The sequence below is a fragment of the Procambarus clarkii genome, unplaced genomic scaffold, assembly GCF_040958095.1.
Source record: "Procambarus clarkii isolate CNS0578487 unplaced genomic scaffold, FALCON_Pclarkii_2.0 HiC_scaffold_723, whole genome shotgun sequence".
Taxonomy (NCBI): Eukaryota; Metazoa; Arthropoda; class Malacostraca; order Decapoda; family Cambaridae; genus Procambarus; species Procambarus clarkii.
Window position 1 is genome coordinate 52,501 of NW_027189756.1, and position 13,106 is coordinate 65,606.

The 13,106-nt window shown below is 54.0% G+C and overlaps 2 protein-coding genes across 2 annotated transcripts; one reads left to right on the forward strand and one right to left on the reverse strand.

Annotated features, from left to right (window-relative positions):
- The first annotated feature begins 4,001 nt into the window (after nt 1-4,001).
- Nucleotides 4,002-4,361, forward strand: LOC138361775 (uncharacterized). Its single transcript, XM_069320914.1, has one exon. The coding sequence runs from the start codon at nt 4,002-4,004 to the stop codon at nt 4,359-4,361; it is 360 nt and encodes a 119-aa protein (XP_069177015.1).
- Nucleotides 4,362-4,718: 357 nt separating this feature from the next.
- Nucleotides 4,719-6,146, reverse strand: LOC123748131 (MAGE-like protein 2). Its single transcript, XM_045730325.2, has one exon. It carries the CDS (start codon nt 6,144-6,146, stop codon nt 4,719-4,721), a length of 1,428 nt encoding a protein of 475 aa, XP_045586281.2.
- Between the last annotated feature and the right edge of the window lie 6,960 nt (nt 6,147-13,106).

Here is a 13,106-nt window from a genome sequence, read left to right on the forward strand (position 1 = left end):
ACCATTGATGACCCGAGCGCCCCACCTCCCTAAAACATTGATGACCCGAGCGCCCCACCTCCCTACACCATTGATGACCCGAGCGCCCCACCTCCCTAAAACATTGATGATCCGAGGGCCCCACCTCCCTACACCATTGATGACCCGAGCGCCCCACCTCCCTAAACCATTGATGATCCCAGCGCCCCACCTCCCTACACCATTGATGATCCGAGCGCCCCACCTCCCTAAACCATTGATGACCCCAGCGCCCCACCTCCCTACACCATTGATGACCCCAGCGCCCCACCTCCCTACACCATTGATGACCCCAGCGCCCCACCTCCCTACACCATTGATGATCCCAGCGCTCCGCCTCCCTACACCATTGATGATCCGAGCGCCCCACCTCCCTACACCATTGATGACCCGAGCGCCCCACCTCCCTAAACCATTGATGACCCGAGCGCCCCACCTCCCTACACCATTGATGATCCGAGCGCCCCACCTCCCTACACCATTGATGACCCGAGCGCCCCACCTCCCTAAACCATTGATGACCCGAGCGCCCCACCTCCCTACACCATTGATGATCCGAGCGCCCCACCTCCCTACACCATTGATGACCCCAGCGCCCCACCTCCCTACACCATTGATGATCCGAGCGCCCCACCTCCCTAAACCATTGATGATCCGAGCGCCCCACCTCCCTACACCATTGATGACCCCAGCGCCCCACCTCCCTAAACCATTGATGATCCGAGCGCCACCTCCCTACACCATTGATGATCCGAGCGCCACCTCCCTACACCATTGATGATCCCAGCGCCCCACCTCCCTAAACCATTGATGATCCGAGCGCCACCTCCCTACACCATTGATGATCCGAGCGCCACCTCCCTACACCATTGATGATCCCAGCGCCACCTCCCTACACCATTGATGACCCGAGCGCCCCACCTCCCTAAAACATTGATGACCCGAGCGCCCCACCTCCCTACACCATTGATGACCCGAGCGCCCCACCTCCCTACACCATTGATGACCCGAGCGCCCCACCTCCCTAAACCATTGATGATCCCAGCGCCCCACCTCCCTACACCATTGATGACCCGAGCGCCACCTCCCTACACCATTGATGACCCCAGCGTCCCACCTCCCTACACCATTGATGATCCCAGCGCCACCTCCCTAAACCATTGATGATCCCAGCGCTCCACCTCCCTACACCATTGATGACCCCAGCGCCACCTCCCTACACCATTGATGATCCCAGCGCCCCACCTCCCTACACCATTGATGATCCCAGCGCCCCACCTCCCTACACCATTGATGACCCGAGCGCTCCACCTCCCTACACCATTGATGACCCCAGCGCCCCCTCCCTACACCATTGATGACCCCAGCGCCCCACCTCCCTACACCATTGATGATCCCAGCGCCACCTCCCTACACCATTGATGATCCCAGCGCCACCTCCCTACACCATTGATGATCCCAGCGCCACCTCCCTACACCATTGATGATCCCAGCGCCCCACCTCCCTACACCATTGATGATCCCAGCGCCACCTCCCTACACCATTGATGACCCCAGCGCTCCACCTCCCTAAACCATTGATGATCCCAGCGCCCCACCTCCCTACACCATTGATGATCCCAGCGCTCCACCTCCCTACACCATTGATGACCCGAGCGCCCCACCTCCCTACACCATTGATGATCCCAGCGCCCCACCTCCCTAAACCATTGATGATCCCAGCGCCACCTCCCTACACCATTGATGATCCCAGCGCCCCACCTCCCTACACCATTGATGACCCCAGCGCCCCACCTCCCTACACCATTGATGACCCCAGCGCCCCACCTCCCTACACCATTGATGATCCCAGCGCCACCTCCCTACACCATTGATGATCCCAGCGCCACCTCCCTACACCATTGATGATCCCAGCGCCACCTCCCTACACCATTGATGATCCGAGCGCCACCTCCCTACACCATTGATGATCCCAGCGCCACCTCCCTAAACCATTGATGATCCGAGTGCCCCACCTCCCTACACCATTGATGATCCCAGCGCTCCGCCTCCCTACACCATTGATGATCCCAGCGCTCCACCTCCCTACACCATTGATGACCCCAGCGCTCCACCTCCCTACACCATTGATGATCCCAGCGCCACCTCCCTACACCATTGATGACCCCAGCGCTCCACCTCCCTACACCATTGATGATCCCAGCGCCACCTCCCTACACCATTGATGATCCCAGCGCCACCTCCCTACACCATTGATGATCCCAGCGCCACCTCCCTACACCATTGATGATCCGAGCGCCACCTCCCTACACCATTGATGATCCCAGCGCCACCTCCCTAAACCATTGATGATCCGAGTGCCCCACCTCCCTACACCATTGATGATCCCAGCGCTCCGCCTCCCTACACCATTGATGATCCCAGCGCTCCACCTCCCTACACCATTGATGACCCCAGCGCTCCACCTCCCTACACCATTGATGATCCCAGCGCTCCACCTCCCTACACCATTGATGATCCCAGCGCCACCTCCCTACACCATTGATGATCCCAGCGCCACCTCCCTACACCATTGATGACCCCAGCGCTCCGCCTCCCTACACCATTGATGATCCCAGCGCTCCACCTCCCTACACCATTGATGACCCCAGCGCTCCACCTCCCTACACCATTGATGATCCCAGCGCCACCTCCCTAAACCATTGATGATCCCAGCGCTCCACCTCCCTACACCATTGATGACCCCAGCGCCCCACCTCCCTACACCATTGATGACCCCAGCGCCCCACCTCCCTACACCATTGATGATCCCAGCGCCCCACCTCCCTACACCATTGATGATCCCAGCGCCACCTCCCTACACCATTGATGATCCCAGCGCCACCTCCCTACACCATTGATGACCCCAGCGCCACCTCCCTACACCATTGATGATCCCAGCGCCACCTCCCTACACCATTGATGACCCGAGCGCCCCACCTCCCTACACCATTGATGATCCCAGCGCTCCACCTCCCTACACCATTGATGATCCCAGCGCCCCACCTCCCTACACCATTGATGATCCCAGCGCCCCACCTCCCTACACCATTGATGATCCCAGCCCCACCTCCCTACACCATTGATGACCCCAGCGCCACCTCCCTACACCATTGATGACCCCAGCCCCACCTCCCTACACCATTGATGATCCCAGCGCCACCTCCCTACACCATTGATGATCCCAGCGCCACCTCCCTACACCATTGATGACCCCAGCGCCACCTCCCTACACCATTGATGATCCCAGCGCTCCACCTCCCTACACCATTGATGATCCCAGCGCCACCTCCCTACACCATTGATGATCCCAGCGCCCCACCTCCCTAAACCATTGATGATCCCAGCGCTCCACCTCCCTAAACCATTGATGACCCGAGCGCCCCACCTCCCTACACCATTGATGATCCCAGCGCCACCTCCCTAAACCATTGATGACCCGAGTGCCCCACCTCCCTACACCATTGATGATCCCAGCGCCACCTCCCTACACCATTGATGATCCGAGTGCCCCGCCTCCCTAAACCATTGATGATCCGAGCGCCCCACCTCCCTACACCATTGATGATCCGAGCGCCACCTCCCTACACCATTGATGACCCGAGCGCCACCTCCCTACACCATTGATGACCCGAGCGCCACCTCCCTACACCATTGATGACCCGAGCGCCACCTCCCTACACCATTGATGATCCGAGCGCCACCTCCCTACACCATTGATGACCCGAGCGCCACCTCCCTACACCATTGATGACCCCAGCGCCACCTCCCTACACCATTGATGATCCCAGCGCCCCACCTCCCTACACCATTGATGATCCCAGCGCCACCTCCCTACACCATTGATGATTCCAGCGCTCCACCTCCCTACACCATTGATGATCCCAGCGCCCCACCTCCCTACACCATTGATGATCCCAGCGCCCCACCTCCCTACACCATTGATGACCCCAGCGCCACCTCCCTACACCATTGATGATCCCAGCGCTCCACCTCCCTACACCATTGATGATCCCAGCGCCCCACCTCCCTACACCATTGATGACCCCAGCGCTCCACCTCCCTACACCATTGATGACCCCAGCGCTCCACCTCCCTACACCATTGATGATCCCAGCGCCCCACCTCCCTACACCATTGATGATCCCAGCGCCCCACCTCCCTACACCATTGATGACCCCAGCGCTCCACCTCCCTACACCATTGATGACCCCAGCGCCCCACCTCCCTACACCATTGATGATCCCAGCGCCCCACCTCCCTACACCATTGATGATCCCAGCGCCACCTCCCTACACCATTGATGACCCCAGCGCCACCTCCCTACACCATTGATGATCCCAGCGCCACCTCCCTACACCATTGATGATCCCAGCGCCACCTCCCTACACCATTGATGATCCCAGCGCCCCACCTCCCTACACCATTGATGATCCCAGCGCCACCTCCCTACACCATTGATGACCCCAGCGCCCCACCTCCCTACACCATTGATGATCCCAGCGCCACCTCCCTACACCATTGATGATCCCAGCGCCACCTCCCTACACCATTGATGATCCCAGCGCCACCTTACTCTTAGGGCAAAGTCTCCCCGTCTGAAAAGATTATATAAGTCATTACAACAGGTGCTAATGGACTCCTGCTCAGGTCAGACTTAATTACTTGAGGAACACTGGGACAGGTGTAATTGATGCTGGTGGCAGCCCTGCTGACTCTGGCTTGGCGGCTGGCAGCCCTGCTGACTCTGGCTTGGCGGCTGGCAGCCCTGCTGACTCTGGATTGGTGGCTGGCTGATCTGCTGACTCTGGCTTGGCGGCTGGCAGCCCTGCTGACTCTGGCTTGGCGGCTGGCAGCCCTGCTGACTCTGGCTTGGCGGCTGGCTGACCTGCTGACTCTGGCTTGGCGGCTGGCAGCCCTGCTGACTCTGGCTTGGCGGCTGGCAGCCCTGCTGACTCTGGATTGGTGGCTGGCAACACTGCTGACTCTGGCTTGGCGGCTGGCAGCCCTGCTGACTCTGGCTTGGTGGCTGGCAACACTGCTGACTCTGGCTTGGCGGCTGGCAGCCCTGCTGACTCTGGCTTGGTGGCTGGCAGCCCTGCTGACTCTGGCTTGGCGGCTGGCAGCCCTGCTGACTCTGGCTTGGCGGCTGGCAGCTCTGCTGACTCTGGCTTGGTGGCTGGCAGCCCTGCTGACTCTGGCTTGGCGGCTGGCAGCCCTGCTGACTCTGGCTTGGTGGCTGGCAGCCCTGCTGACTCTGGCTTGGTGGCTGGCAGCTCTGCTGACTCTGGCTTGGCAGCCGGCAGCCCTGCTGACTCTGGCTTGGTGGCTGGCAGCCCTGCTGACTCTGGCTTGGCGGCTGGCTGACCTGCTGACTCTGGCTTGGCAGCTGGCAGCCCTGCTGACTCTGGCTTGGTGGCTGGCAACACTGCTGACTCTGGCTTGGTGGCTGGCAGCCCTACTGACTCTGGCTTGGCGGCTGGCAGCCCTGCTGACTCTGGCTTGGCGGCTGGCAGCCCTGCTGACTCTGGCTTGGCAGCTGGCAGCCCTGCTGACTCTGGCTTGGTGGCTGGCAACACTGCTGACTCTGGCTTGGCGGCTGGCAGCCCTGCTGACTCTGGCTTGGTGGCTGGCAACACTGCTGACTCTGGCTTGGTGGCTGGCAACACTGCTGACTCTGGCTTGGTGGCTGGCAGCCCTGCTGACTCTGGCTTGGCGGCTGGCAGCCCTGCTGACTCTGGCTTGGCGGCTGGCAGCCCTGCTGACTCTGGCTTGGTGGCTGGCAGCCCTGCTGACTCTGGCTTGGCGGCTGGCAGCCCTGCTGACTCCGGCTTGGTGGCTGGCAGCCCTGCTGACTCTGGCTTGGTGGCTGGCAGCTCTGCTGACTCTGGCTTGGCGGCTGGCTGACCTGCTGACTCAGGCTTGGCGGCTGGCTGACCTGCTGACTCTGGCTTGGCGGCTGGCTGACCTGCTGACTCTGGTTTGGCGGCTGGCAGCCCTGCTGACTCTGGCTTGGCACTGGCTGACCTGCTGACTCTGGCTTGGCGGCTGGCAGCCCTGCTGACTCTGGCTTGGCGGCTGGCAGCCATGCTGACTCTGGCTTGGTGGCTGGCAGCCCTGCTGACTCTGGCTTGGCGGCTGGCAGCCCTGCTGACTCTGGCTTGGCGGCTGGCAGCCCTGCTGACTCTGGCTTGGCGGCTGGCTGACCTGCTGACTCTGGCTTGGCGGCTGGCAGCCCTGCTGACTCTGGCTTGGCGGCTGGCTGACCTGCCCCATGTCCTTACTGACCTGCCAACGTGTAAGCGTTGGCAACGAGTGTGCATGTGTTTACATCGGCCAGACTGGTAACTCTCTTGCTTCACAATTAAAGCAACAGTCTTATGCTATTCGTACAGCCCAGCACTCCAGTGCATTGTATTTACATTCAAGTTTATGTGATAATTCTAGCCACTTTGGAGGGGCAAAATGTGTTGTTAAAAGGGTTTCGTTGAACGAAATATGATCGAGTCCGCTCTGATCAATGAAATAACAGCCATAATGTAATCCCTGGCATATATAAATTAGATCCCTCATATAAGCTTCAATATAGCACGTCAATACAATATAGCATCCATTTAACCTGTGTTTATTTCCATCCAGTGGCACTTGTATTTATTATCCAGTGTTTTTGTTTTGAACAGTTATCCTTATCTGCCCCTTTCCTTCGACCTTTATCGTCCCCCTTTCATCCGTAGGATTCTTGGTGGTCAGGTGACCTGCCCTGGCGAGTATAGAGTCTGCCTACAACGTATCCTTCTTCATTCTATTTTGCTCTGATGAAGGCGAATTGAGCTGAAAACGTGTTTAGCATTCTCTATTTTTAACATGTGGTTTTTCCGCATTTATTATATATATATATATATATATATATATATATATATATATATATATATATATATATATATATATATATATATATATATATATATATATATATATATATACTTTCAACTAACCATGTTGAAAGCCAAGAAACAATCCAGTTGGGACAGCCCCATTGTAGACAAAGAAGCCACAGCTTTGCTGGAGGCAGCAACAACCCCCAGTGATCGTGCACGCCTCACAGCAGTGCAGGCTCCCCATGCAGGGGACTTCCTTTTGGCAGTCCCTATGTCTGCGACAGGCACACGTCTTGATCCGCAGGAGCTCCGTATTGCAGTCACTCTCCGTCTTGCTGCCCCTATCCACACTGTTCACAGGTGTATTTGCGGCGAGGCAGATGCTGACGAATATGGATTGCATGGCCTGCACTGTGGAAAATCTGGCGGTTGGCACTCTAGACACGACGAAGTCAATGACATCATTAAAAGAAGCCTTGGCTCTGCCCAGTGTCCAGCAGAGAGAGAGCCCTGCAATCTATTGAACCGTAACTTTGCTATCTTTGCCGGCCAACCAGAGGGAATCACACTGCGCCCGTGGAAGGGTGGCAGGCAGTTGCCATGGGACTATACTTGCGTATCCACCCTGGCAACCACATACATCAACCACTGTGTCGGCCAAGCAGGAGCCGCGGCGACACACAGAGAAAGAGACAAGTCAGCCAAGAACAGGGAAATTGATCGGTACAACTTCGTTCCAATAGGGTCTGAGACCCTAGGCCCATGGGGAGAGAGTGCAAGAAGGTTTCTTAAGGATCTTGGTTCCAAGCTCATTAACACCACAAGGGACCCTAGAGTGGCAAGTTTTCTCTTCCAGCGCCTCAGTGTCGCGATCCAGAGGGGGAATGCCCGCTGCATCCTCGGTTCCTGCCGGCGTCGGAGTTCGAGGAAATCTACAGCCTCTAGGAAATTAACTTCCTTTATTATAAAGCATACAATATATATATATATATATATATATATATATATATATATATATATATATATATATATATATATATATATATATATATATATGCACACACACATTTATGTCTCTCCTACTCTGACAGGGTAAGATAGCTGCTATAGGAACTAGTGTGTAATTAAGCACTTACCCACTGAAGGTGATTAAGATGCTTTTACAAGCTCAGGTTATATAGTTGCATCACATACAGTCATGCGTGTGTGTGTGTGTGTGTGTGTGTTTGTGTGTGTGTGAGTGTGTGTGAGTGTGTGTGTGTGTGTGTGTACTCACCTAATTGTGCTTGCGGGGGTTGAGCTCTGGCTCTTTGGTCCCTGTGTGTGTGTGTGTGAGTGTGTGTGTGTGTGTGTGTGTGTGTGTGTGTGTGTGAGTGTGTGTGTGTGTGAGTGTGTGTGTGTGTGTGCGCACGCGTGTGTGTGGCAATAAACGATAATTCCCTGAGTTTTCCTCATAAACCAATGCACGTGTTGGTGAATACTGGTTGCTGCAGCGATACAATTGGCGCGGTTATATATATTGCTGCCCCAACACTGTTACACGAATGACTCCAAATAAATCCACTTTAGTTGGTTTCAATGATGGGTCGTTCGGGCGGGCCGGCCAAACAAGGCCCTCGACCATCATTGTACTACACCCACAAACAAAACAATATTGATACAATGGAAAAAATGGCCCAGTAGGATACTGTGTATCAAACCTGTGTGTGTGTGTGTGTGTGTGTGTGTGTGTGTGTGTGTGTGTGTGTGTGTGTGTACTCACCTAATTGTACTCACCTAATTGTGCTTGCGGGGGTTGAGCTCTGGCTCTTTGGTCCCGCCTCTCAACCGTCAATCAACTGGTGTACAGATTCCTGAGCCTATTGGGCTCTATCATATCTACATTATAAACTGTGTATGGAGTCAGCCTCCACCACATCACTTCCTAATGCATTCCATTTACTAACTACTCTGACACTGAAAAAGTTCTTTCTAACGTCTCTGTGGCTCATTTGGGTACTCAGCTTCCACCTGTGTTTCCTTGTTCGCGTCCCACCAGTGTTGAATAGTTAATCCTTGTTTACCCGGTCGATTCCCCTGAGGATTTTGTAGGTTGTGATCATGTCCCCCCTTGCTCTTCTGTCTTCCAGTGACGTAAGGTGCATTTCCCGCAGCCTTTCCTCATAACTCATGCCTCTTAGTTCTGGGACTAGTCTAGTAGCATACCTTTGGACTTTTTCCAGCTTCGTCTTGTGCTTGACAAGGTACGGGCTCCATGCTGGGGCCGCATACTCCAGGATTGGTCTTACATATGTGTGTGTGTACTCACCTAGTTGTACTCACCTAGTTGTGTTTGCGGGGGGTTGAGCTCTGGCTCTTTGGTCCCACCTCTCAACTGTCAATCAACTGGTGTACAGGTTCCTGAGCCTATTGGGCTCTATCATATCTACACTTGAAACTGTGTATGGAGTCAGTCTCCAGCCTGTGTGTGTGTGTGTGTGTGTGTGTGTGTGTGTGTGTGTGTGTGTGTGTGTGTGTGTGTGTGTGTGTGTGTGTGTGTATAACTGAACACTCCTCACCCCAGAAGTGACTCGAACCCATACTGCCAGGAGCACCATGCAACCGAGATGATGGGCAACTAGCCTCGGCTACCATCATCATGACCACTGGGAAAGTGTCAGGATAAGGATTTGGGATGGGACGGGGGGAAGGAATGGTGGCCAACCACTTGTGTGGACGGTCGGGGATTGAACGCCGACCTGCATGAAGCGAGACCGTCGCTCTACCGTCCAACCCAAGTGGTGATGCAAAGCCGAGTGCTGTACCACTATCCAATCACTTGGGCTGGACGGTAAAGCGACGGTCTCGCGTCATGCAGGTCGGCGTTCAATCCCCCGACCGTCCACACAAGTGGTTGGGCACCATTCCTTCCCCCTGTCCCATCCCAAATCCTTATCCTGACCCCTTCCCAGTGGTCCTTCCAATTCCATTGCCTTGGAGACTCGAACAGTAGACCCCACGCCTGAGAACTCGAAGCTCTACCGACCGCGCTATTGAGTAGCATTAATAAGGAACATAATAGTTCTCACCAGTTTTAATGTAACCAGAACAAGGTCATGTTAGGCGTGATATTAGCATGCGAGGTGGGTGAAACCACTTGTGCTTGCTTCATATTCTGCTTCAATTGACCTTTTCTCAGACTAGTGGGATTGTGGAGTGGTTAAAGTGGTTGGGGATGGTTGGGGGATGCTGTGGAAGTGTAGTGGTCTAGTAAGACTCATAAACCAGCTTGAGTAATGCCACAATGGGCTATAATATACTGGCACTATAAGCAGCAAAGGTATATAGATTTTTCCAGAGCTGCGACGAAGCGCGACTCTTCCCCTCCGAGGCTGGGTATCAACTGACCGTCTGGGCGGCCAATCACCGCCTTTTTGCTGTCGCGTAGCATCATCGCGCTAGCATCTGATTGGTTAATTTTTGATCTTACAACCAATCACAGCTCGCCAAAATAGCCAGACTGTTAAGAATTGGTCTCACGTAACTTTCTATGGTGAATTGTGATTCTATAACGACTGTTTTAAGGCCGTTGGTGTCAAACACAATAGTGACGGTTGTTAGACAGTTGTGATGGTTGTTAGACAGTAGCAAAGGTTGTTAGACAGTAATGATGGTGGTTAGACAGTTGTGATGGTTGTTAGACAGTAAATGATGGTTGTTAGACAGTTGTGATGGTTGTAGACAGTAAATGATGGTTGTTAGACAGTTGTGATGGTTGTTAGACAGTAAATGATGGTTGTTAGACAGTTGTGATGGTTGTAGACAGTAAATGATGGTTGTTAGACAGTAGTGATGGTTGTTAGACAGTAGTGACGGTTGTTAGACAGCAGTGATGGTTGTTAGACAGCAGTGATGGTTGTTAGACAGTAGTGATGGTTGTTAAAGAGACAGATGTCAGAGCTGTACCTCGTACCGTTGTGATGTACCGTCACAACCAACAGAAGTTGTGATGCCACCACCAGCAGACAACAGAAGTTGTGATGCCACCAGCAGACAACAGAAGTTGTGATGCCACCACCAGCAGACAACAGAAGTTGTGATGCCACCACCAGCAGACAACAGAAGTTGTGATGCCACCACCAGCAGACAACAGAAGTTGTGATGCCACCACCAGCAGACAACAGAAGTTGTGATGCCACCACCAGCAGACAACAGAAGTTGTGATGCCACCACCAGCAGACAACAGAAGTTGTGATGCCACCACCAGCAGACAACAGAAGTTGTGATGCCACCACCAGCAGACAACAGAAGTTGTGATGCCACCACCAGCAGACAACAGAAGTTGTGATGCCACCACCAGCAGACAACAGAAGTTGTAATGCCACCAGCAGACAACAGAAGTTGTGATGCCAACACCAGCAGACAACAGAAGTTGTGATCCCACCAGCAGACAACAGAAGTTGTGATGCCACCACCAGCAGACAACAGAAGTTGTGATACCACCACCAGCAGACAACAGAAGTTGTGATGCGACCAGCAGACAACAGAAGTTGTGATGCCACCACCAGCAGACAACAGAAGTTGTAATGCCACCACCAGCAGACAACAGAAGTTGTGATGCCACCACCAGCAGACAACAGAAGTTGTGATGCCACCACCAGCAGACAACAGAAGTTGTGATGCCACCACCAGCAGACAACAGAAGTTGTGATACCACCACCAGCAGACAACAGAAGTTGTGATACCACCACCGGCAGACAACAGAAGTTGTGATGCCACCACCAGCAGACAACAGAAGTTGTGATGCCACCACCAGCAGACAACAGAAGTTGTGATACCACCACCAGCAGACAACAGAAGTTGTGATACCACCACCGGCAGACAACAGAAGTTGTGATGCCACCACCAGCAGACAACAGAAGTTGTGATGCCACCACCAGCAGACAACAGAAGTTGTGATGCCACCACCAGCAGACAACAGAAGTTGTGATGCCACCACCAGCAGACAACAGAAGTTGTGATGCCACCACCAGCAGACAACAGAAGTTGTGATGCCACCACCAGCAGACAACAGAAATTGTGATGCCACCACCAGCAGACAACAGAAGTTGTGATGCCACCACCAGCAGACAACAGAAGTTGTGATGCCACCAGCAGCAGACAACAGAAGTTGTGATGCCACCAGCAGCAGACAACAGAAGTTGTAATGCCACCAGCAGACAACAGAAGTTGTGATGCCACCACCAGCAGACAACAGAAATTGTGATGCCACCACCAGCAGACAACAGAAGTTGTGATGCCACCACCAGCAGACAACAGAAGTTGTGATGCCACCACCAGCAGACAACAGAAGTTGTGATGCCACCACCAGCAGACAACAGAAGTTGTGATGCCACCACCAGCAGACAACAGAAGTTGTGATGCCACCACCAGCAGACAACAGAAGTTGTGATGCCACCACCAGCAGACAACAGAAGTTGTGATGCCACCACCAGCAGACAACAGAAGTTGTGATACCACCACCAGCAGACAACAGAAGTTGTGATACCACCACCGGCAGACAACAGAAGTTGTGATGCCACCACCAGCAGACAACAGAAGTTGTGATGCCACCACCAGCAGACAACAGAAGTTGTGATGCCACCACCAGCAGACAACAGAAGTTGTAATGCCACCACCAGCAGACAACAGAAGTTGTGATGCCACCACCAGCAGACAACAGAAGTTGTGATGCCACCACCAGCAGACAACAGAAGTTGTGATACCACCACCGGCAGACAACAGAAGTTGTGATACCACCACCGGCAGACAACAGAAGTTGTGATGCCACCACCAGCAGACAACAGAAGTTGTGATGCCACCACCAGCAGACAACAGAAGTTGTAATGCCACCACCAGCAGACAACAGAAGTTGTAATGCCACCACCAGCAGACAACAGAAGTTGTGATGCCACCACCAGCAGACAGCAGAAGTTGTAATGCCACCACCAGCAGACAACAGAAGTTGTGATGCCACCACCAGCAGACAACAGAAGTTGTGATGCCACCACCAGCAGACAACAGAAGTTGTGATGCCACCACCGGCAGACAACAGAAGTTGTGATGCCACCACCAGCAGACAACAGAAGTTGTGATGCCACCACCAGCAGACAACAGAAGTTGTGATGCCACCACCAGCAGACAACAGAAGTT

What these genes read in the sequence shown, in the direction of transcription:
- LOC123748131 (XM_045730325.2), bottom strand. Translation starts at nt 6,146, where the DNA reads ATGGCTGCCAGCCGCCAAGCCAGAGTCAGCAGGGCTGCCAGCCGCCAA.
- LOC138361775 (XM_069320914.1), top strand. Translation starts at nt 4,002, where the DNA reads ATGACCCCAGCGCCACCTCCCTACACCATTGATGATCCCAGCGCTCCA.